Source organism: Mycteria americana, chromosome 2 (genome assembly GCF_035582795.1).
Source record: "Mycteria americana isolate JAX WOST 10 ecotype Jacksonville Zoo and Gardens chromosome 2, USCA_MyAme_1.0, whole genome shotgun sequence".
Taxonomy (NCBI): Eukaryota; Metazoa; Chordata; class Aves; order Ciconiiformes; family Ciconiidae; genus Mycteria; species Mycteria americana.
Window position 1 is genome coordinate 96,125,996 of NC_134366.1, and position 26,277 is coordinate 96,152,272.

The 26,277-nt window shown below is 38.5% G+C and overlaps 1 protein-coding gene across 2 annotated transcripts in view; it reads left to right on the forward strand.

Annotated features, from left to right (window-relative positions):
- SEMA5A (semaphorin 5A) overlaps positions 1–26,277 on the forward strand; it is a 348,813-nt gene that overhangs the window by 297,588 nt on the left and 24,948 nt on the right. For both annotated transcript variants that reach the window (XM_075494040.1, XM_075494041.1), the window contains exons 17-18: positions 11,827–12,052; positions 24,065–24,283. In XM_075494040.1, the coding sequence (XP_075350155.1) occupies positions 11,827–12,052; positions 24,065–24,283 (445 nt within the window). The remainder of the gene's footprint in view (positions 1–11,826; positions 12,053–24,064; positions 24,284–26,277) is intronic.

Genomic DNA, 26,277 nt, shown 5'->3' on the forward strand with positions numbered 1-26,277 from the left:
ATGCAGAGCATACCCTTTCTGCTACCTCATCAGAAGGTACAGATGATCAAAATCTTTGAATGTGTTTCATCTGTGTGGCTAAATCTATTTTCAATGGATTTAAATACTTGCACAGTTTAATGCATTTCAACAAGCAGTTCTGCTTTTCACTGCAGCTCCTGGGTTTGGACTGGAAACTCTGAATTAAAGTTCATGGCTCCTCATCTATTCAGTTGTACCATTTCCATCACTTACGCATTTGTCGTTGAGCAGGTGCTCTAACATTTAAAGTGTTATCTCAGCAGTGGTGACATTATAGGATTTTTTTCCCCAGTGATTTGTATATCATTTAAGTCATTCTTTGGAATGAAAAATACAGTAAGAATATTAAAATAATCAGATTTTCAGAGCAAAACCAGACTTCAGCTCTTTCCAACATTAGCTTTCTCAAATTTTGCTTCCATTTTTGTATAAAACACAGTTTATAGCTCTTTAAAATTAAAAGGGGGAAAAAAAAACAAGACAAGCTGCAATTGAGTGCTTGTTGTCTAAATGACTTCACAAGCAGTTAATAATTTCATACTCCCAGGTCTGTTTTCATGTGCCACTGATTAGTAGTTGCATTTTTGCCCTCAGATTTTGAGCTTAAAATGTGAAAGTTCAGCTGAACCTAAAAGATTGTATAATTGTAGAAAATAAGACTAATGATGATCTATAGGCTGATAAAAGTGTTAATTTTAATACAAGGCTGCACTGACGATATAGTAAATGACTATGGATAAATAAGAATCTGAAAGTGTGCTCTATGGCTGGATATGAAATAGTAATAACTTCTATTTTTCTGCATTATTTGTTGGCTGGCTTTTCACACAGTTGATTTTCCAGGTCAAAATATTATGGAAGTAAATGTGTCCTCACTAAGTAAATTTCCAGAACTACTTTACCACTGTGCTTAATTTGAAAGTGCCTTGTGAAAGAAATGAGCCGTTTCTCTCCGTAGGAGTACAACCCTGGTTCCTTATCCTCAACCCCATGATTACAGGCTGTGCAGCTTTTACTTTCTTTTTCTTCTCTTGTTTCGCAATTACACATTGTTTTAGCAACCTGTGGAGTTAGTGATATATGGTGGCAGACAAACCCAACTGAAACTTGTTTGCAGATTTCTCCCATTGCTAAGTTCAGGAAAAGGCACATTGAACAACCATTATAGCTAGCAATGGGTGAATCTAAGAATCAGGAATCTGAGGATCAAATTCCTTGCAGGTCACAAAGTAGCCAAGTAACTCTAGTGTTGCCTGTGAAAACTAAAGTCCCAGATTTGCTTCCACTTTTGGTGTTCAAAAATTTGTTATTGAGGATCTTCTTTTACAACAGGAATATAGCTCTCATTGTCTTTCTAGAAGCCTACATGAAGGAAAACCTATGCTGCAGAATAGAAATGAAGGTAATTTATGTGTGACAACAGATTTGCAGTCATTACAAAGCAGTAGTCTCTAAAATTGATGAGTTGACAGCCTTTTCATGCCTTTTTGACTATTGGATTATCTTTTAACATTCTTACTCTCAGTTAACAAATACTTGGATAGCCATTATTTCCAGTAATTTAAAAAAATACATTTTAAGTTAATAATAACTATTTCAGCAATTTATAAGATTTTTGTCAGGAATTACAGGGTCTACGTGAAAAACTTTAAGCTTCTCAGTAAGACTATGTGAAGCTAATTGCAAACAATTGAGTTATTACAGCAAAGTAAATCACCCCTTATCCGTCTGACTTAATCCGCCTTCTTTTGCACTTGCATTTGCATTTGTAATGAGTAGAGCCGCGTGCACAGATTGTTAGCGTGGCCCAGCTGAGTGGTAACTCACTAAGCTGCAGCAACTCACTTGTTTCCAAGCAGCTGATCATACCCCCCAAAAAGGAATTTTGAGCAACCCCCTTTTCCCCACTTCTGAAGTACTGAGTGATCAGGTAAGCAAAATCGCAGCTCACGGGAAGCTACGTTTCTTTCCCTGGTCTTTTCAAATTGCAACTAGTACATTCTTAATTTTAAAGTTAAGTTGAATTTCCCCTCTTTGTAATTAAATATATAAATACAGATTTCAAAGCTGATGTTTACAAACTAATTTTAAGTGCTGATTTAAATGCTGGAAAGATTAATTTTGATTCATACACACATCATTTACCTTTAATGATATTTATATTTCACCATCTACTTGTGATATTGTTGCTCAGATTTGGAAGTCATGTCTTTCCTACTGCAGTTGAGGCCTTCACTATGTGGCAATATAGTGCCTGCTTAACTGAAATCACTTTTGAGTCAGTCAATCCATGATGTCATTTATAGGTGGACAATCCCTTCAGCCTTATGGCCTTGATTATTTATGGTCCTGTGTGTTCTGTTTTCGTCAGCTCAGTAATATCTTATACCTCCTTTGTGCAGGCTTTGCAGCAGTTTAAATGACAACACTCAGAGCAAATATAACTGAATCCTTAGTCCTTTGATGGACACCTCTGGGCTTATCAAATTTTAGCGGGTTCAGGTGGTGATGTCCCCAGCTTCTCACCGCCCCCCTCTCCCCCCCTTCTGGAGGTTCCTACCCCACAGTAGAGCTGCTAGAACAGGAGGTATGTTTGTGCTGTGCCAGATCCCAATACAGCATACTAAACCATAGATAAGGGGGGATTTGCAGTAAGACTCCTGACTATGAACTGGAGCAAATAAGCCCTGGACACCTATCTCCTAAACAGTAACTTATCTGCAAAACAGTAATTTTCGGTAGAAGGATGGGCCACGCTCTTAGTAACAATAGTGCATAAACAACTTAATCAGCTTCCTTTACTAGATGGACCCCCTCCCCCTCCCCAGGGTTCTTTTAAGCCAGTATAATGATTTTGAGGACCTGGACTATTATTTATCAAATTTTAGGACTGGCAATTAAGTATCGTTGACTCCTAATTAGTGCCAAGTCCCTAACAATTACATGGCTGACAAAAATGCTTAAGTGTGACACTTAGAATTAGCGGTGTACACAAATGCAGAAAAGCACATAATTGCATGAATGTGGTAAAAATCATGAAAGTAAAATTTGTTACCTAAAAAAGCCCCTAAGTCGGGGAAAACCCATTTGCTGTGTTCTTGGGTGTAGTGAATATGTGATCCTTCAAAGCACATTGCACAGCTCGTCCATTTTGTGAGCTGTTTCATAGACCACGTGTAGAGTAAAAGGGAAGGATGAATGAGAGGAAGAATTTTCTGTTTAGGCCATGCATTTTTAGAGGCATTGCTTGTTTCTCAACTGTTAACAATGCATTCAATATCTTCAGTGCCCCAAGAGTGAAAGGAACAGGGTAATTCACAGGAGGCTTATGTCATTGCGGGCAAAAAGTAGAAGGTATTACTCATCAAAAGAAAATCTAGGGTTAACTTAGTAAGAGAAGTCTAGAATTCAAAGTAAATCCACATTCAGAAAGGAACTGTGTGACAAGACTGAATATTAATTCCCCTTGTGGACTTGAAACACATCCCTGAAAGCGAGGTGAGTGTCCAAGTAAAAACAAACATGCCGTCTCCTGTTTCAGCCTGTTCGGGACACTGAATTCTGAATAGTTATTGAACAAGCAGGCAAGTGCCAGAAGAGACATCTGTAACCAAAATTCAGATCCATTTCACTGAAACACATTACATTTTAAGTGTACTTCATTCTTAGTTTGAATAAATTCTACTAGTCGGTTCTTACCTGGTTTTGAGATGTTCTCCAATATTAAGAACATACCAGCACTGAGAATGGGGGTTTTTTGCCATTTTAGAGTTCAAGTTCCCATAGTGACTGTAGCTTGGGACCCATTCCTGCCTTAGCAGTCTGGGAAGGACGGCATGGTTGCAGTCCCCTGGTCTTGACTTGCAGCTCGCTAAGGGGTTTAAAACTGTCGGGTTGAAAACCTGCTGCCTAGCGTAGCAGGAAGCTAGCCTCCAAAGTGCTATAGTTATAGCATTACTGTTGTTGTCCTGCTGCCTGAAAGCTTTAATGATGAACCAGGATGCCGTTATCCAAAGGCCTGCAAAGAGACAGTCCAAAACGGCTTCTCCTCCAGGGAGCTCCTAGTGCGACCGTGCAAGCGTTAGATAGGCGTGGAGGTTGGAGTAAGGGCTGTGTTAGCAGGCTGCTCAGTACACGGGTATAGGAGTGGACTCCTCTAGTAGGAGCACTGGGATCACACCAGGGACTCTTGGAGGATCGGTACGAACGCAGCTGTCGGCAGGCAGACTTGCTGCTGTGGATTTACGGTGGGTTTACTACTTTTCATTTCTCTACGAGTAGTGTGCAAAAATACACATAAGTTCTTGATGTATTCAGTTATTTAAAAAAAAGAAAAGCGCTTTACAAATCTTGACAAATTTGTCCTGTTTTGTATCACATAACAATTTCATTTGCTAGGTGCATTTGAGTAGGGTGGTTAATTGTAACACAGGTCCATAAATGGATTAGGTTTGGAAGAATCCAAATTAACTACTATGCCTCTTTCTGTATTTTTTTTAAATCTCTGTCGGAGTAAAGAAGCTTTTTCTTCCTTAGACATTTCTAGTTTCATTTTGAATATGAGTTAATTCCAAATATCATGCTTTAAAATGAACTATTACACTATTAGGAATTGTCATACATACGAAATAAATGTTTATCACTCTAAATGGTTCTCAGGTGCAGATGTGATTGTGGACATCCGAGAAGCAGTACTTAAGAATAAAAACTGCATTTCCTCGATGCAGCCAGGCCATTCTGCTTGCTGAGGTGGAGCTGAAGGTGCTCCTACTAACCCCGTGCCTTTGAGATACTCAGTTAAGCTACTCACAACTAAGTGATTTAATTTTTTGTAAGAGTTTCCTTCACAAAAGTTTGACTAGTTTGACATAAAATGTAGCTTTCGAGCACGGATTTACACAAATGGCTGGTAGAGAAAAAGTAAGAGGAAAGTGGTGGCTTTACTCCAAAATTTGATGGTTTTATGAAGAGATGATGAAAGTAGGAGCTTTCCTTATCTAAATAAAATGAATTATGTTGAATATAGGAAGGATTTGAGTACCGAACTGTCCCAGTCTGATGACCTGCCCAACAGGCCTTGAACTCCTCAAGGGAAAATGGTTCCAAGCCCAGCCTTTAATTCCTTTTAAGTTCGCCTTTACATCAATGGAAGTTTTTCCAATTCTTTTGTTTAAAATACACAAAATTGAAACAAAAGGTTGTGCTCGGTCAGTATTTGCAGCCAAAAAAGAAATCCGTTCACTTCAGAAGTAACCTGTTCCTTTTGTGTAGGGTAAAATGATTTTCCTCCCTCTATCCATCAAAATATTTTAAAAAACCTGTTATGAACACAACCTACCTACCCTTACTTTACAGCACTGAGGGATTGCAGCTGCGCTCAGCAATAGTCTCTGAAGTCCTGGTTCCACTGGAATCAATAGAACTACTCCCACTGATGTCAATTGAAGCTAAAATACTACCTATAAACTAGGATATAGATGTGCCTTTGCATGATTAAAATACAATGGGGATCTTAGGAATATTTTGGGGTTTTGTTTTTTAAGTATAGCTGTGAAATTTACAATGTAGAAGATGTTTTGCTTAATGACTTGGACTCAGTGGGGTTTGGGTGTTCTTTCAGGTCATGCTTTTGAAATAGTATTGTAATAGAAAAATGACAATGAAGTAAGGTATATCTAATGGTATTTGGTTGAAGAACCCGGCTTTTTGAACTGTGGAAATAAATAGAAACATGACCAGGGACTTTCTTTTGTTTGTTTTAGTTTGAAAGTGGTTTTCTAAATGGATAAGGCTTTACATTTCTGTAATGAAAATAAATGAACCATTTATTTTTTCAAGTTCAGTTAGTGACTTTCCTGAATGTGTTTTTCAACCACTGCAAGATAAATGTTATCTATCTTTTGGTTCTTGGAGAGGGAGAGGTTATATTAGTCCTTCAGGAAACTTATGGTTTGATGTGTAAACAAGGCCCCCTATAAATGGGAACTCTTTTTCTCTCAAGTTTTATAACACTGTTACATTCATTTTGGCCTTTGTTTTGATTGCATGTGAGAGCTATCCTTTCCTTTAAATACATATTGCTGTGACAAACTCAAAGTTTGGGAGGTGGCTGAGAGACTCATGTTCTTATGTCTTACAGCCCTGTCTTGTCCCAGGTGAAATACTACACCATTCAATTTATGAATCAGTGATGTTCTTTTCTATTGGTGTCTTAATATCTGAAAAAAAAAAATTTTGGGGGGCCAGACAAACTGAGGTTTAGCACAATGTAACAAAAAGCAAAAATTTATAAATATTTTTTAATCAATGGACTGTTCAGTGATTCCAAAAGAATATTCGAGAACTAATACAGTATATTAAAAGCAAATCATAAAAGATAACTGTTGGGCTGAAAATATTTAAATGGACTGTTAATGTTGATTTAGCTGCCTTATGAAGATAGTGTCTCACACTAACAGATGAGAAGGAAAAAGAGATGAGAACAAAAGAAGTGCATTCAACATAGACATACTATATACATCAAAGAAATAAGAGTTTGTTAGGAGAAAACCCTCCATAATATAAAAGTTATATAAATGGAAATAGAACTCTCTATCTGAATTCTGTTTTTTATAAAAAATCGTAGTTCAAATGTAGATAAGATTTTAGCCTAGTTTCCTAAGGAAGTATCAGACTATCATGCTGTTTGGTTAATTAAAATCAAACTTAAACTAGGAGTAAAAGTCTCAGAGATTCTCAAAATTTGCAGGAATTTGACTAAAGTGGCTATGCAGAGGCAAAAAAAATTAGTCTGTTCCATGCCCTCCATGAGAAAACAGTAGAATTTTGTTCTACATTATTTAGCAACAGTCTCCTCCAGTTTGAAATAAGATATTTTGGAAATAACATTTTAGTTGTCCTTTTCTAAAATAATACAATCAAATAATTCTAAATACGTCTTGGTACAGAACATGACAATATTCTTTTTTCATTATACACAAATATTAGGAAATATTATTTAAAGACAGAAGCAAGGCAGCTGGTTAATAGCATAATCAATGTTTATGTTCTATCATTCCAAATTATGTTTTTAATTTATGATACCTTTTCTCATATTACCGCCAGTATGCTTTGTGATAATTTTTTATTTTAATTTATCATTTTCATAGACATGTATTTTGTGATGTATGTATTTATTTGTGTATTTTGTGTAAAATTCCCAAATAACTGTTGAGCTGTCCCCTGAAATTTAACCTTTAAAGGTCTTATTGCATGTTTGCCGGGCATAGCCAGGCATAAATTTAACAATCTCAACTGACTAAATCCACTCTAAACTAAAAGCCACAATATGGTGAATGAGGCCACAAGTTTTAGGACAACTTGCAAAGAGAACTTTGAAAATGTGGTTAGGTTTGAACTATTGCAATGATATTTTTGGAGTCTGCAAATGGAGCCTCAAATAATCATTATTCTGAGTCCACAAGTGTACCCTAAGAACTAATGTACTTAAACCCCTGAAGTTTTCCTCTGGGGGTATCTAGAGACCCCCCCCACAGAAGAGCTCGACCCCATCTCTTCCATCAGCCCACGTGGAGCACGTGAGGTGGAGTGTGGCAGCCACTGTCTCTGTTCCTCTCAACAGCCCTATTGAAGCAGAATGCTTCACTGCTTTTCCAGTTCTTTCTTACCACTGTTTTGCTGAGATGAGACCTCAATGTTTCCTCTGAGACTTTTATTCCACTATGTGGTTGCTTTGTTATTGTATCCATGACTCTAGCTAGTCAAATTGCTTTGGAGAGGGCCATATTCCTGAAATCCCACTTGAGTAAATTGTTCAAGTGTTGGACAAGGTGAGAAGAGGAAGATAAGCCAAGCAGAGATAGGAGTTTCCATATTCCCAGTCCCTGACAAATCCTTCCAATCAGACTATGTCTTCATGCTAGCAGCACTAAATATACCCATGTGTGATCTGAATTGCGCCTTTTCTCTCCCCTCCTTTACTTACTTCCAAATCTGAGACCATTCAGAGCAAGGTAATTGTTCTGCTTATACTGGAGTTTTGTAGCATCAGATCACATCAATGCTTTCATCAAGCATGGTGTGATTTTCGATTGCTCTGTGGCAGAAGCAGTAGCTGGTAGAGGAGTGCAGCACTTGCTGTTTGTGAGAGAAGCCAGCAGGCTCTGCCAGGTCATTATTAGTGCCAGAACTTCATGGAGTCATCCATTATTAGGATATTCCTCTGAATTTTCTCAAAGAGAGATTATTTACTGCTGTAAATATTTTCTGGGTAATCTATGTGTACTTTTGTTTCCCATGCCATTCTGAGTCTTTCATGGGTGTTATCCAGTGGTTGAATAGACAGACATGACAGCAGACAAGCTTTCTTACAAGCTATGCACCAAGCAAGAAGAAAGGAAAAACTAGCAAATGGTCTCTTCAGATACTCTTGAGGAACATCTTTCTTTTCTGGCTCATGTAACAGCATATGAGTATACCCTCTGTTAGGGTGTGTGAAGGGACTACACATCCTGAAGCACACTGATGACTGGTAGTCTGTCTTTCTAGAAACGAGTGAGCTGGCGTGTTCATCTCAGATGTGTGTTAGCAAAGCAGCATTCAATACGTTGCCACTAAATTAACTTCTTCCTCTATTGCCTATTTTTATTTGACAAAGGGTTTATTGCATCTCTCACATTCGGCTTTTCGTGACCCTTGCCTCTCTACACCATATCCAGTAAAGAAAGACCTCGCATTTATAGCAGCTTTTATTTTTGATTGAAAAATATCAATATAAAAATCAACAGCAAATGAGGAACTGAAACTTTTAGGCCATTGTGACTGTATTGAAACGAGCATTGTAGTAGCTACTATACTGATTGAATTATTCCTGCTTACATGCTACTAGAAAAGAGCTTGTGTTTCAAGATGCTTGAAAGCAATACAGCACTTCTCCCAGACTGTCATTGAATTTTTCCAAGACGTTTGCCTTTGCAACAGAAAATACTTCGATTTGGAAAACTGAAATATATGGCAAATGTTAAATGGATTAAAAGCTGGCTCACTGACAAATTGAAAAATGTGGTGTTAATGGACAGATATAAATGACTGGGATGTGTCTAGCAGGGTCCGCCTGGAATCAGTTCTTGGGTCAATAGCACTTAACATTTTTATCAACAGTCTAGACAGTGATATAAGACATCTTCAGTAAAGCTTGACCATGACGGAGATTGTTGAGGTAGTAAATAATATGCTAGATAACTGCAGAAGCTAATAAAACATATTTTAATATTGCCAAAGACCAGCCTCTTGTGTGGGATAGGAAACAATATGTAGTTGTAAAGCTGTGATTTAGAGAAGGACAGGTTATCAAAGATAATTGGGTCTACTTAAGCTCTTTGTGCAATGTTGTGGAAGGAAAAAGCACTAATGCAATAATGTATGTGTTAAAGTCAGACTGTCAGGTGGAACGTGGTCATGATTGCCTCTGCATGCTGTATTGATAAGGCTGCTTCTAGAGTGGTGTCCAGTCTTAAGGAAAGTCTTAATTTTGGTGTCCAGTGTTAATTTTGGTGTCCAGTCTTAAGGAAAATAAGGAAAGAGGACAAAAGGAAGACATAGGGATGCACAGGACCTGGAGATCAGGTTTTAAATCCTATGTAGCTTTAAGAACTTCAGCTTAGTTTATCATTATGTATGGGTTACTTGGGCGTGAAAAATTTGTTTGTAGGTACGGGACAAGGAACACTTTCAGTATCGTTGATAAAGGCGCAGCAAAACTCGGTGACTGGAAAATTAAATTAAGGGGAAAATGCAGCCTTGAATTAACTTGCAATTTGTTAGCTTTGAGGATTACTAAATAGTGGAACAGCTGATGCGGGGAGGTGATAGACTCATCAGTGCTAGACATCTTTAAAAAAAGAAAAAAAAGAGGGAAAGACAGACTGCTCTTGCTAAAAGATGCACTGTAATCCAGCCACTGTAGGGGACTGCACATTGGAGGTGAGTAGCCAGCTGGGATGGCAAGCAGGGTGGTTCTGGCTGTTGCTGGGATTTGTTAATTTTATGATTTCCTTTTTACAGTTCATGTGCTGCAAAAACAGTCATACATGTTCTGTCCGCAGTCTAAAACATACATGATTTAAACAGTTGCCTAGAGGAGTCATGAAGAAATTACTTCCCCTGCTGTACACAGGACCGGATAGTTTGCTTGTTCTTTGCTGTCTTCTGATCCAGAAACCAGTCAAAGCTGAAATTTGGATCCCGGAAAGGTTGATCCAGTCCTCTGTGCTGTAAAGGGATCCTCTTTCATAGATGGTCCCTGAGTATGACTCATGTGCTCACCATTGCAGTGATCACCAGGTTTTAGGGTGGGAAGGGACTTTGCACAGCCTTGAAGAGTGAACAGGAGTAGTCCAGCTGAAGTCTTTGGGCTAAGAGCTCTTTCTTGCCTGAAGTATCACAAAACTATGAAACAGAAAGTTTGTCACAAGTCCACCTGGCCTCAGAACATGAGAGTCTTGAACATAGTGCTGGGTTCTCTGGTGCCTTGCTGTGTTAGTGGGGCAGGGGTTTCTGGGCAATATTTTTTTTTCCAACTCTAACAGATGGAAAAGTTAGAAAAGCTTTCAGACAAAGAAGCTTTTAGATCTGAAATGGCAACGCAGCCTTTAAACCAAAATATAGGTTGAGAGCAATTCCTCTCAGCCTAATTGGATATGTTAGTAAGTTAGACCATCTGAGAGAAGATGAAGAAAGTGGACTGAGGAAAGTATGGGATAAAAGGGCTATTATCACCATGGGAAAGAGAGGAGCAGGTAATCTATTGCTTGTTGGAACGTGGTGATATCAGCTGGGGCAAGGGTTATGGAAGAAGGAGTTTGTACTAACTTTAGTAGGCTCCTTTTCAGAACGTACCCTCCGCTGAGTACCTCTCTAAGAGGTCAGAGGTAGAGAGATCTTTTAAAAATTGTCCCACTGATGCCTGTTTCTTTTTGTCTTTAATAATTTGTCAGTGTGATTCATTCTGATATTTAATGGTTGTTTAATTTCATCCATATAGTGTACAAAGCACTTGCATCAGCTGAAGCATATTGTGCTCTGGGAAATCAATGGGCAGGACCTACAGATCTTGATGATACTCATCAGAAGACCTATATTGTGGGGCTTGAGAATATTGGCAATTCTGCCTTTGTTTCTTAGGTGTGGTCTGTTCCTTTTGGTGCATATCAGTCCGCAGGGAATTTGCTTCTGATGATAGCTTTAGCAATGCTGGAGCTATGGGTAACATGCATCTCGGGGAGCCAGATTCTGTAATAGAAAACATTTTTTGTCCATTGTCGCCTTGTAATACATAAGCAATATACAAAATGGACAGTGGTTTGCTTATTCATATGCCACTGGATTCTGCCAAGGAATTATTTGCTGGTTTGTGTCTTGTACTTGCAGTTTATCAGAATTCCTCTTAATTAAAAGCTTTAACATATTTAGCTACACCTTATTTGGGGCTATTAATTTATAAAGGATGCACTTTATCATGGTACTTATAGTGTTCAGCTTACTGCTTTTATGGATGTAATAGATCTCATTTGTACTGGTATATTACTGCTTTTAGCAGTATGATACTGTGCTTGCCTAGAAGCAGAAAAACACACTTTCAGTTTGAGATTGGGATTAAAAGTTTATTGATGATCACTGCTATTGGAAATGCTGGAAAAAATATTAGAGGCTTTTTTATTGGTTGGCTTTTTTCCTGTTTTGAGGGTTTGTGGGAGTTTTTTTAAGTCATATGTAATGATTATATTAATTATGACGATTTTCTTTCAGGAATATCAGCCTTGTAACACCAACACCTGTCCAGAGTTGAAAAAGACAACTCCTTGGACTCCTTGGACCCCAGTCAATATTTCAGACAATGGTGGCCACTATGAACAACGTTTCCGATACACCTGCAAAGCGCGCTTGCCTGACCCAAATTTGCTAGAGGTGGGAAGGCAAAGGATTGAAATGCGTTATTGTTCCAGCGATGGCACCAGTGGATGCTCAACAGATGGTAAGCAAAGCTAGAATGGCTGCACGATGCCTCCTGCTAGCGAGGTGTCTGCGGTTCCATTTTCAGCACAGAGTGGAAGTTTTTGCTTGCTGATGTACTGGTTTTGGCTGGGATAGAGTTAATTTTCTTCATAGTAGCCAGTATGGGGCTATGTTTTGGATTTGTGCTGGAAACAGTGTTGACAACACAGGGATGTTTTCCTTACTGCTGAGCAGTGCTTACACAGAGTCAAGGCCTCTTCTGCTCCTCACCCCACCCCACCAGCGAGTAGGCTGGGGGTGCACAAGGAGCTGGGAGGGGACACGGCTGGGACAGCTGACCCCAACCGACCAAAGGGCTATTCCATACCATATGGCGTCATGCTCAGCATATACAGCTGGGGAAGGAGGAGGAAGGGGGTGACGTTCAGAGTGATGGCGTTTACTTATACTCTCTCAGGTTTTTACTGGGGGAGAGTTTGTGCAACATTAATGTATTTCATAAATATTTAGCTAGAATATGTAGTACTGGTGCTGAGAAGAACTTTTTGCTCAGTAATTCTAAAGTAACAACTGTAAGATTCATGCAGGTGTTTAACTAAATAAGGAGTTTATGAACTGGATAATTTCTATTATAAAAGTTTATGTTATGCTATTGCTAGCAATTTAAATTTCTGTTTATTTCTGAGATGGAATACTGAACTTGTTCAAAATCTTTTCAACTTTAGAAGACTTCAAATTGCAATTATTTTATTTCAGAATTTTGTTCTTTCCCTATCAGTAATACATAGTTTTGAATAAATGTTATGTGTATATATATAAAAAATAAAAACTAGGAGAACTTCTGACAGTCACTCTAATTTTATTAATACGTTTCATTAATTATCCAGTTTTAGTTATTTATCAGTGTTTCATTTTAAGTATTATATTTTAGTTATATAATCTAAGGAAATACTGATTTGTAATTATTGTATTTTAATATTTATAGACCTGCTTTCCACTTAAATAGCCTTTTGTATCTTCACAACACCCAGGTTAGCTGAAAAAATGTATAACTGAAGGCATTTAGCTTATCTAAGGCCACAAAAAGAGAATGGTTTCTGAGTCCTTGGGCTTTCTAGTTCTCAATATTTTTTTAGACAGACCAACTATTGTGAAAATCAGTGTTAAGCGTTTCCTGCATGTCTTGGGTTTATGTGGCAAGGTTTTGGTAGCGGGGGGGGCTGCAGGGGTCTCTTCTGTGAGAAGGTGCTAGAAGCTTCCCCCATGACCTTCATCCTGTGTAAAACCTTCATTGATTCACATGACATCTGTGCCTTTTTGGAGAGGGCAGGATGTTTGTAATATTTTAAAGAAATACATAGTAGTGAACTGCATTAAATAATAATACAAAACCCATGGTATTCCAGATGAGACTTAGTTTCATGCTCTACGTCATTCCCATTTCAGCTAATCTACAATCTCCAGTGTTTACTTTTTAGGTCTGGATAGCAAGGCACATTTTGGCATGGAGCAACTCTTATAACAAGTGTTTCTGCTATTCTGATGTTTTCATCCAAATTAAGTTTCAAACTAGCATTTAGCAAAGATTTTGCTCTGCTAGGATTGGTGTATGACCTACCTTTCTTGTCCTAAATAAGACTTTTAGGTTGCGGTGCTGCCTTTTGCTGTCTTCCAGCACTTTGACATTTATGACACCTATTTAAAATTTCATGACATTAAATGACAAAGAGAATATTTTCCCCATCAGATAGTACAGAATTAGGAGAGTTATCACAACAACTAGAAGTAGAACTACAGAAGAATCTAGGTATATTCTTGTCTGACAGCTGATATGTCAGAACCTAAGAATGGAGTATACAAAAGCCAACGCACTACTTAGAGAGCAGGTTAGTAGGACAAACCAGTGCAAGAGCCAGTTTGTCTTAGATCACATTGCTGTGAGAAAATTAAGAGCCACCTTTCTCAGCTCTGAAGTCATGATCATAAGTCCTCTGCTGGAGTTGGATGGATAAGCTGACTCTTTCTTACAGAATATAGTCAGAAGTAACAGTACCGAGGTTTTGCTAAATAAAGCGTTGAGGCAGACAAGCGTGCGAGAGACAAGGGTGTGGATTGAGGTGCTTTCTTTGCCTGATTAGCTTGAAGATTTTTCTTTCACTTCTGAACATCAGATTCCTGAATTTCCTGGTGTTGTAGCTTACTTAGTACATCTTGCTGAAGCTGCTGCTTTGCTTCGTTTGGAAATAATTAATCATTGGACCAGTGTATGGGAGTGACCCTGTTGCACAGTAATTGAAATGTTCATCTGGGAGAAGGATTTTTGCTGACTAATCCCAAAACTACTGAATATTTAAATACTTTAGATTGAGTAGTTGACAGGGCAGAAACTATTATACATCTGTCCATTCTTCCTAGTGAGTACCCCCATAACTTTGTCATTAATTTGTGCTCATTCTTTGACTCTTTTTGGCCAGCGAGTCTTTAATTATTCTGTAATGAAAGATCAGAGCTAATCAGTGTTCCAAGTGGCTGCATTAACCAATATGCTGCTGGTGAAAAGAGTTCATGTTGTGTCCCCTTTAGCCACATTTTATTTTGAGCCTGTTTGCTTAGGCATTTTCTTATTATGGATGTCAGAATATATGGAGTGGAACATTTTTTTGGGAGGGGGCACTGTTTTGATTTGCTGGTGTGATGAAACTTACTGACTGCCTCTAAACGGCAGGATTCAGGAGCACTTCCTTGCTCCCAGGTTTGGATTTGAGTCAACACACCACCCCTCTACTGCTCCTCGATTTCATGGGAAGAAAATACATGAATAAGAGTCATGTAGTGTAGCTGCAGCTTTTGGAACAGAAGGCTCTCATGAGAATGGGAAACCATGAATTTTGGTGGACACTTTCACAATTTCTGGCTAGATAGCAAGGAAACATCATGACTTAGTTCCACCTGACCAGAGCCTGGGTACTGTGAAACATTCTTTTCATTATCTCCATGTTGAACTGTAGCAATTTGCTGGCTTTTATAGAAAGATTAATACTGGTACAGCATGCTTGGCATACCTCATTACCAACGATGTGTTCTGCAAAGATCAGTTCTCTGTTCTTTGCAGAAGAAAGCCATTTGTTAGAAATTTTCTCATTGCCTATAATCTCCCACTGTGCCACTGTAGTCATGCGGTGTTAAACAGAATCATGTTTCACTGTCAAACACTAGAAAAGCGAACTTTCTTTGCAGTCTGAGCTTAGAGGTAGAACTTCTTGCCAGAAACCCACGAGACTCCTCCTGAGTGTGGTAAGATTTCTATCTCAATTGACCAAGCAGTAGCATTTGCACACTGTATTCATGCTTTTCTGATTTGAAGTTTGATTAAGAGGAAGTAAAAATACATTCTGTTCTCTTCCTCTGGGTTTTCATATAGTGCTCAGACAGGGAAGGGACAGCTATTTCAAATAAACTGAGAGAGATTGTGGACATCGTTGCACATCTTAATGCAAATGTCTGTACAGTCCAGCATTAGAAGTCTAGAAACTATATCACCATAGGCTTTAATGTGCGCTTATGAAACATATTAAATATCTACATTAAACACACTAACTGACTCTCTGTAGGATTATTTGATACATAAGCACTATGAATTGTATTGAAAACATAAGTGTTTAATCCAGGGATAAAAATTTCACAAGGTATGAGGTTACCTGGTTTTTCCAGGTTCAGTTTATCTCACCTAACTCTAGACTCCATTGTAGTCTGCAAAGACAGCTAGCACCCCTGAGGAATGAGGGATCCATCTGTAGATAAGCATCCGATATAACGGGCACAAATCACCCTCTAGAGGTACCACTTTCTTTCCATGGTGTATACAAAAGAAACAGCGACGATGAGCTTAGACAAGACATTTGAATTTGACACGGCCAAAGTTAGACGAGGTTAGCTCCCAAAATATCTTCAGAAAACAATTAAACAAAGACAACCCTTCTAATTTCAGTCAAACAGTCTGAAAGAGTCTTTTATTTGCTTTTTTTCCTTTTTTGGGGGGGTGGGGGCATGGGAAGGGAGAATAAAATCTGAAGAAAAGTCACAAATTCCTTAAAGGAGAAAAAGGCACCTGGAAACCTGATCTTAGATTCCCAGTTGTCACTGCTTTCTCTATGCCAAACTTTAAACAATAGTTGTTTTTGAAGACAGGATGTAATTTTGTCTGAAATACTGTTTTAGTGGCCACAATCTCTTGTGAAGAGATTGATTAAATCCTAGTGTTACCCACAGGAAATCTATAGTGCATTCAGAATTTAGTACGGAATAAAGCAGGTGCTGATAATCAGTAACGTCCTGTAGTCAGGAGGAGTACATGTTGAGATGTTATCTCTTATACTGTCTTATTGAAGTTAAACCGTGGTATTCTGAAATAAGAACAAAATGAATCATGGAAGCTAGAACTGAATTTGATGACAAATTCAAGTTTGATTGACAAAAAACAACTCTTCAGTTGTTTCAGTTTGGGTTGTTTCAGTTGGATTCAGTTAATTTTGGGATTAAATATTTAAACACAGAAAAGCTAGGTACAAGAAATAAAGTTCTCGTGGCATCTGCATACTGTTTGGGGTTTTTGAAATACATTATCTTTGCATTGCATTGTTTGTCATTGCATTTTACCATTTAAATTTTACTAAGTAAGTTTTGAAGGTTTATAAGGTTTTTATAAGTTATAGGTATATAGGCCTGAAGGTATATAAGTTTTATGCTCCAATGATACTGTCAAATACTTGCAGAATATCTTCAGAAAGTGACAACACTGAAACAATCTTTGCTTATCCCTGTTACCTGCTGCACTTTAAAGTGTTTCATGCTGTCATTTAGAAATGATTCAGGATACTTGAATTTTGGCTTGAGATCATCTTTTCCCAAAGTCATGAACCTAGGCTGCTTGGATAATTGAATTTTCTTTGTTAGGTTTGCACAGGAGGACATAAGGCATAAATCAGTCAAGTAATATAATTTATTAGGTGTCACTGCTGCTTCTCTCTTATTTAGAGCTGTATTCCTTAGCTACAGGCTAGACTAGAGACTTATTATAAATATATGTGCTTTATTAGAGCCTCACTTTTAAAGCAAATTAAAATTGAACTCGGCTGGGAATGTTGCAGTTTTCAAGAAGAATCAGGCCAATCAAAGTCTCATTACAGGCTTTTGCAAAGGCAGATTTTTTCTCCTGTACTAGTTAGGGCAGGTGACTTTCATGTTAACATGTCTCCGAACAGGATTAATTTCTTGTGGAGTTATAAGACTATTCCAATTTGACCAAAAAGTTTAAAATATTATTTAGAAATTATCAAATCATCTTGGTTTAGATCAGAATTATATAACATAATTAGACAAATTTTTTTCTGTTCTACATGCTTGCTAAGTATAATGGAATAAGTAAGTCAGCAACAATGGAGAGCTAATTTATCTGTAATTTTGCCCATATTGAACAAAGCATAAGCACTTAAAATGAGAGAATAGTCTTCTGTTTAGATGTCAGTTCATATCCTCTGTCTTCCCTGGTCTTAGAAGTTGATGGTTATTTTGTCCACAAAATCCCTGTGATTGCTTTTACTGAAGTTTTTGCAGTACTTGTTACTTGTGGAATTTTTTGCTTTAGGGAAGCACAGCTGCCTTTTAAAATTGTACTGGGATTAAGTAGTTAAATTCCCTTTTCTAGCCTCAGTGTGCAGTGGTTTATTAATTGAGTACAACTTCCAAACAACTGAAAATAAGCCAGTCGGTAAACTGCAAGCAGAATTCATACATTCTAGTTGTTCACAGGGCTTTAAGTCAGCCATAGGTTTGCTGAGATTTAGTTTAAAACATTTGAATGATGAACCTGTCATAAAGGCCAGATCTGAATTTGATTCACAGCTGTTCTGTCTGTCTTGGGAAAACTATTCATTAGTTCATTGATGATGCTATGACTGATCATTCTTTTTGCAGATTTCACAACTATTTCTGTAGAAAGGTTATAAATAAGGAGAGCTTAGGGGTTTTTTTTTTAGCAACTAGACTTTTGTTGTTACTAAGCAAAGGGCATTGGCTCTTGCATTCTGTTTTAGCCAGATATTTTCATCCTGGGGACAATAAGCTAAGAAATACAGAAGGCTTAATGTTGTTTTTTGTTGGGTGGCACAATTTGGTTTCTGTTCTTGGAGGTGGATGTGGAGCCTTCCGAAAGTGATCCAAATCGCAAACAGAGGTGGCAAGCAAGAAAACCACAGTTTAATGAGAAAAATAGGAGTTTTCATAGTTTCATGCCACTTGAACTGAAATATTACAATGCTTTTATATTTATACCTTCTCCTATCGAATTTGATGTAAACTGTGATACAGATAGGACTTGGTTCTGTATAGCCACTTACTTTCTGAAGAAGTTTTTCTTGAAGAATTTCTACAGTATAATATTTTGGTTAGTTTTGCATTCCTTCCCCCCCCCCCCCCCAGTTAATAAACAGGACTTTTTAGGCGAAGGACTCAGTGATTCTTATTCTACATCCATTTTCCATAGCTTAAGAAGTTACTACACATCAGTTGGCCAAAGAAAGAAAGGGATAGGACTTTTCATTTGCAACAGAGTCTTTGCATGGACACGTACAAGAGCTCTGCAGACATGTAATAATTAGACCATGAGTCCTCTTTTTAATGTGTATATTTATATATATGTGTATATGTGTGTGTGTGTATTTATTTATTATACATGCATATGTATAAGTATGTATTTGTGTGTATGTATGTATACGTGCACATGATTTATTGGATTGTCCTCACGCTGGTATTATGCTGGGCAAATTCACCCTAAAGATTCATACTCCATATTGGCTTTTCAAAATAGCATGTGAAAGTATCAATATTCCAATAATAAAAACTTGTTAGGGGGATTCCTTTATTAAATATTAGCTATATAGGATATTGAACAACTTTTATTTAAAAGAGACTGCATGATCTGAGTTGTAACACAGTGAAAATGCCTCAGAAGCACAAGGTCCTGAAACTGAAGGGGTTTGTTACAGAATGCTGTCTCATTACTTTAATTTTCAACTATGTCCTCTTTTCTTTTAGATGTCTTCTCTAGTATCTATCTATTTTATATTGTATCTGCTGCTATGTTTACATCCGATCATTTTGTTCAGGTCACACTTTTTTTTGCATTGTCAATGAAGGAGTTATTTACAGTTTTTGTAGAAATGCAGTGGCTGCATTGATGGGATACTTACACAGAGTTTTCTGTCATTGCCAAAGGTGCTCTTTAGAGTTTTGTGTTCAGAGAGGCAGCCGTTCTGCGTCTTGCCATCTTCTGAAAGAAATAATCTTTCTTATTCTTTTCCTTAATGTATCTGAAAGAGACGACCACCTGCTTAGTTTCTCTCCGCACATCTTCAGAGGCCTAAACTCTTATAATAGTCAAGAAAGATCCTTAGAATAATCTGTAAAACAGATTTATAATCTGTCTGCTCACGGTGTTTTCCTTTTACAAGAAGTTGCAAGTAACTTCTGAATACAATTAGCAAAGGAGATTTTAGGTGTGGAAAGTATGAATATGCAAGAATAATAGGAAAATAGTCATGTCTTGAATAATCAGTCAAATCTCCTTCTTAACAGAGGAAATGGATCATGTTTACTTTTCATAAGAGTCCAGGTAAAAGTAAAGCTGGGATCGAGAGTTAACTATTTCTACTTTTTTTTTTCCATTGTGCTTAAATATCAGTGAATCATTTAGGTTGGAAGGGACCTCTTGAGATCAGCTAGTCCAATCCCCCTGCTCGATCAGCGTCCCCTAGTACTGGTTGCCCAGGACCCTGTAAAGTCGGGTTTTGAATATCTCCACAGATGGAGACTACACAGCCTCTAAGGGCAACCTGTTCCAGTATTTGACCACACTCACAGTAAAAAGGTGGTTTTTGTGTTCAGATGGAATTTTGTGTGTTTTAATTTGTGCCCATTGCCTCTTGTCCTGTTGGTGGGTACTACTGAGAAGAGCCTGGATCCCTCTTCTTTATTCCCCCCATCAGGTATTTATACATATTGATGAGATCCCCCTGAGCCTTCCCTTCTCCAGGTTGAACAGTCCCAGCTCTCTCAGCCTCTTCTCATATAGAATCATAGAATCATTAAGGTTGGAAAAGACCTCTAAGATCATGTACTCCAACCATCAACCAAACACCTCCATGCCTACTAAACCATGTCCCAAAGTGCCATGTCTACATGTTTTTTTAACTCCTCCAGGGATGGTGACTCCACCACTTCCCTGGGCAGCCTGTTCCCATGCTGGACAACCCTTTTGGTGAGAAAATTTTTCCTAATATCCAATCTAAACCTCCCCTGGCACAACTTGAGGCCATTTCCTCTCGTCCTATTGCTAGTTACTTGGGAGAAGAGACTGACACCCACCTCACTACAACCTCCTTTCAGGTAGGTGTAGAGAGCGATAAGGTCTCCCCTCAGCCTCCACTTCTCCAGACTAAACAACCCCAGTTCCTCAGCAGCTCCTCATAAGACTTGTTCTCCAGACCCTTCACCAGCTTCATCGCCCTTCTCTGGACATGCTCCAGCACCTCAGTGTCCTTCTTGTAGTGAAGGGCCCAAAACTGAACACAGTATTCGAGGTGTGGTCTCACCAGTGCCAAGTACAGGGGCACAATCACTTCCCTAGTCCTGCTGGCCACACTATTCCTGATACAAGCCCGGGTGCTGTTGGCTTTCTTGGCCACCTGGGCAGACTGCTGGCTCATATTCAGGTGGCTGTCAACCAGCACCCCCAGGTCCTTCTCTGCCAGGCAGCTTTCCAGCCACTCTTCCCCAAGCCTGTAGTGTTGCATGGGGTTGTTGTGGCCCAAGTGCAGGACCCGGCACTTAGCCTTGTTGAACCTCATACAATTGACCTCAGCCCATCGATCCAGCCTGTCCAAAGATGTCCATCAGGGCCCCAAGGTCCTTCTCTGCAGTGCTGCTTTCTAAATGGTTGGCTTCAGACCACTGTTGCATGGGGTTGTTCCTCCCCAGATGCAAGACTTTGCATTTCCCCTTGTTGAACTCCATGAGGTTCCTCTCTGCCTAGTTGAAGTGCGACACAACCCTCTGGTGTATCAGCCACTCTTCCCAGTTTTGTATCATCAGCAAGCTTGTCCAGGTCATTAATGTAGGTGTTAAACAGGATTGGACCCAGTACTGACCCCTGGCGTACATCACTAGTGACTTTCCTGCAGCTGGACTTTGTATGACCCATCACAACCCTCTGGGCCCAGTTCAGCCAGTTTTCAGTCCATTGCACTGTCCGCTTATCTATCCCATAGTTTGTTGACTTGTCTATCAGGAAGTTATGGGAGACGGTGTCAAAACACTTACTAAAGTCAAGATAAGTAACATCCACTGTTCTCCCCTCATCCATGAACCTAGTCACCTCATTGTAGAAGGGTATAAGGTTGTTCAAGAAATATATAGTATTGTATTTCCAGAATGTAAACTGATCTTGTTGTTCTTAATGTGCAGTTTCTGTGTGAAGAGAAAATTCTAAAAGCCTCTCTATGAACACTGTATGAATTACTGTAAAACTGTGAAAAGACTGCTCCTTGTAATAAATTTTTTAATGCTCTGGAAAGAAGAAAACACAGGGGAACACTTGCTGCAGACCAAACTCCACATGAAAAGATTCTTTAGAATATTCTCCTGTTTCAGAGCTGAAGTACCTCAGAGCTTTCCCTTAGAAGATTCCCCTCCCCACTCCCCGATTTAAATCACAAGGAATCTAATATCATAATGGCAAATAAGGTCACACATTTTCCTTAGGACTGAAAAAGCTACACCTGTCCTGCAAAAATGTCTTCAGAACATCGTAGTAGTGGTATGAAGTGATGCACACTGCAGTGTTTTATGAATAAAATGACTGGCAATCTGGTATTGACAATCTCGAAATTCTGATATTAAAAAATACCATTATTTTGGTCTCACAGCTCACTGCATGCATAAATTGGGCATTTCCATGACCAAAGTAATACAAAATTGCAAAAAAAATGGTTCTTACAGAGCTGGAAAGTGGACCTGTATTCATGATTCCCATACTGTTTCTCTATACTTGCTCCCTTTTTGGATTTGAATGTATGTCATGTTTCTTGAAATGCTGCTTTTAATATCTGTGTAATAGAATATGGCTCAGCAGGAGAGAAATAGTTATGCTCTATAATCACTGAAAGGTTTTACCCATTTTTAGTCATTTTTATATTGCTGTTCTGCTGTTTTCTTATTAATTTCAACAGTTTCTTATTACAAGTATGTCTGTGTCGCTGCATCATCATTCCAATATTGCCAGTTGTTATCAAGTGTTGAATAAAAATACGCAAAGTCTCATCTGCTTTGGGATGATTGTGAATGTACTTCTCAGGGCAGAAATTAAGCAGTATTACTAATGCCATAAGCGCAGGTAGAAATAGGGCGTTATTGTTTCAGTATTGGACACCACAAATGAGGGGCTCCTCCATTCTGGCTATGCAGGGTACTGGTCCTGTTCCGTCCAGGACTCCTGTCGGGCAGTCTCTTCACAGTATTACTTGTAGCTGTTTTCAGTACGTGATTCAGTACATCTTCTGTTTCTTTAGCTGCATTTGATAATCCCACAGTGCCTGTGCTTGTGGGTAGGGCATAAAACAATTTCTTAAGAATTAAAGTTTGTGTTTGAAGCTGCAAACAATCCCCTGCATTTCTCCACTGTTGGTGGTACCATTCATCTGGACTTACATTAGCAATACTGAAGCTCTAGCACAGGCAGGCAGTCACATCCTCTGCTGTTTTAAGTACTATTCATGGGACCTTCTCTCATCACTACTTAAGTGTTTGTAATAAAACCAGTAGTTAGTGGTCCATCGATCATAGAGTTTCCAGTGATGCTAGCACTGGAGAAGGTGAACTGCTTTGACAACAGTAGGAAATCCCAGTAGTGTTACTGGAGATGCTTAGAGGTAATGCTACAGCTCAAGAGTGAGTTCAGTGTTGTGCTGAGTACAGTTGAGAGAGTCTTTTTCCATGCAGAACCAAGCCTGAAAGTGACTCAAGTTAACTGCAGATTATTAGAACTTCACCCGGGGCTACATCCAGGCATATTGGTTGTATGCAGTGGACAAGATTCTATGTGTTCCCCTTTCACTGACAAATAGTGGACTTCAGTCTCCATCACTGTTTAATCTAATGCCTTTTCTCAGTACTGAACTCACTTAGAAAAGATGTTTTCCACTTGCCAGATGGTTATTTTAACTAGGAAGTATTCTATCGTGTGTATCTCCAAAAGGCTGAGTTCTGTAGCTTATATGTGGTTTAGAACACTTCAACTCAGTGGAAAATAAACTGTTTTTTAAAGTGGCAAAACATTGCTCTTCACAAAAGGCAATCTCACTAGATTTTTGAATAGAATTATTGCTGTACACTGGCTAAAGTCTGACTGTGGTTAGGATAAGTACAGTGCATTGCTTTCTAGGACACCCGTGAGCCTCTGGGCACAGCAAGCGCTAGTGGAGGCAGACTGGGTGGATCAAGTGAGCAGAGCCCTGCAGTAGGACCAAGGGGAGCTGGCTCAATGCACGGTCACAGGCAGCTCGGTCCTGTCTTCTGTGCCACCTTCTTCCTCTAAAACAGAGGCAATAATACCTATGTAATGTATTTGGAGATTTTCTGATGACAATCCTTGTGCAAGAGAGAGATAATTTTTATCATTCTCAGGTGGAGTGAATTGACTTTAGTTCAGTCATTACTGAATCCAATGCAGCTGTAAAGCTTTAACTAAACAGTTGGATCCAAGTCTTCACTGTAGTTCTGTGCAAGTGATTATGAAATTTCTATTATGGAAGTGATTCTTAAGATGAAACTAGCATTTAGATTGTGAGACTAAAAGACAAGACCCTCCTGGTCATATTACTATTAGAAGCCTAGGGGTAAATTTGAAGAGGAAAAGCTTGTTTTGGGGTGAGATACTGTTTTAATTCAGTATTGTTTTTTTCAATCCTTATTTTACTAGGATTGTCAGGGGATTTCTTGCGTTCTGGACGATACTCTGCTCATACCATCAATGGTGCCTGGTCACCCTGGTCTCCATGGTCTCAGTGCAGTCGTGACTGCAGTAGAGGCATACGGAATCGCAAACGGGTCTGCAGCAATCCTGAGCCCAAGTACGGGGGACTTCCTTGCCTCGGCCCATCTCTAGAGTACCAGGAATGCAACATTTTGCCTTGTCCAGGTAAGAGTCAACTGAAATGTGAGAAGCGTGTGAAAATAAAATAACTCATCTTCAAGGCTATGTCTTGCAATAGTTGGTTTGGTTTGGGTTTGGGTTTTTTTTTTTTTTTAGTTGGTAGGTTTGGGGTTTGTTTTGTTTTTTTAATAAACTACAGCTCAAATTTACCTTTATAATAGTAGGTATATTTGGGTAAGATTCCCAAGTGATGTCAATCAGCTTACCATCAACAGTATTAACAGCTATGTCTTTTTTCTCTTGTGAGACTTTGACTGTAAAAATATAATTTTAATAAGTAAACTTATAAGAGAAAAAAGACATAAGAAATCTGGCAAGACATGAGAAACCTGGCCTAGTCTTTATTTAAACTCAAGATATCATTTTCATCACAGTGGTTGCTGACATTAAACCTGTGCTAGCTTTTGAGTGTAGAGCCTCCAGCAAATAAGGTTCAGGACTGATCACCAAACTAGATGGTAACTCAAGTAGGCCATAAAGATTGTTCTTGGAATCTTGAGCTTCTCCTTCATTGAAACTTGTTTTATGATTCTATAAAAAGGGTTACAAGTAGAATATCTGTTTTCAAGAAACTACTTTGGGTTATAAATCATTGTCGTGTCTTAGACATTTGGGGAAAAAAAAATGTTGGTTTCAGTCACCTCTCACCCTTCATAAAACAGACATCCAAATTCAAAGGCTTTTGAGTTTTGCAGAGGCTTTGTGGAAAAATAAAGGGGAAGGATATAGGAGAACACATGAAGAAAAGAAAGTGCAATTGGAATAGGAGGGAAGAATTCAAGGTAAGAAACAATAGAGAGGAAGAAGGATAATGACTGAGAGACTCAGTTCTTTCCAGTATCAACAAGTAAATTTAGAAATAAGCTTTCATACATCTTTAATTGTATTAATTATGTATAACAGTGCTGCATATTTTATTATTGAAGACTTGGAGCTTTTGGCATTTATTCCAGTGTGGACCTGAAGGATTACTATGGCAATATACATATTACATATGTATATTACTATAGTAAAACATATGTGTGTGTATATTTATCTATGTGTATATATATATATATATATAGTTACAAGTTAAAACTGTGTTCCCTAAATCATGGATATGTTTATTTTAATATGAGTATTTTGTTCAATCTTATCATTGCAGTGCTTTCTCTAAGCTTTGTAAACCCTTTGACAGTCACTGTCCATTCTCTGCATCAGAATCTAAGCAGTAGATCTGTGCAGAAGATGGGGCTTGCCTTTCAGGAGGACACAGTTTCTTGAAAAACATGCTTCCATCTTGAATTGAACCTAAGTAATATGTTTTGGCAGATATCCCACAAACCCAGCAACAATGTCGCAAGAGAATAACTTTCTTCAGAGACAAGTTTCATTTTTCTTTTTAGTGCAAAGCAAATTTGAATAAAGATGTAGAGCTTGAATGAAGTATTTAGATGTATGATAGCCTGTGAGGAATCACAAAGTTCCTCAGCTACAGAACTACTGTTTGCCAGTAATTAAGAAGAAATGTAAGGGGCTAAGTCAGACCTCAGATAAATCTGAAGGGAAAACATTGCAAGCGGTAGATGTAATTGATTAATTTTTTCTCTTTAAGACATGGGAGAGTAAAAACTGATTGCAGAATAAGGCTTATCCATAAATTAGACCTGATTATAAGTTTGTAGAAAGGGAATAATTTTTTATTAGAGAAGCATAGTGATGAAATTGAATTCTCTTAATTTTTAATGAAAGTCACAGGAAGTTAAATTGGTGCGTAAACATGAACATCTATTAGGTTGACATTCATGAGACTTCATCAAGAAAGGGGAAACATAAATAATACATGCGTGAAGAACCTTTGCTCCAGGCCCACACGTACAAACCTGGCAGACCCCACAGCAGGGGCACAAAGGAGAGCAGCCAGCAAGAGAAACTATGGTTTGATCAATTTTCAGCCTTCTTGTTAACCACGGTGCTAGGGACTGGATTTCATTTCCTGG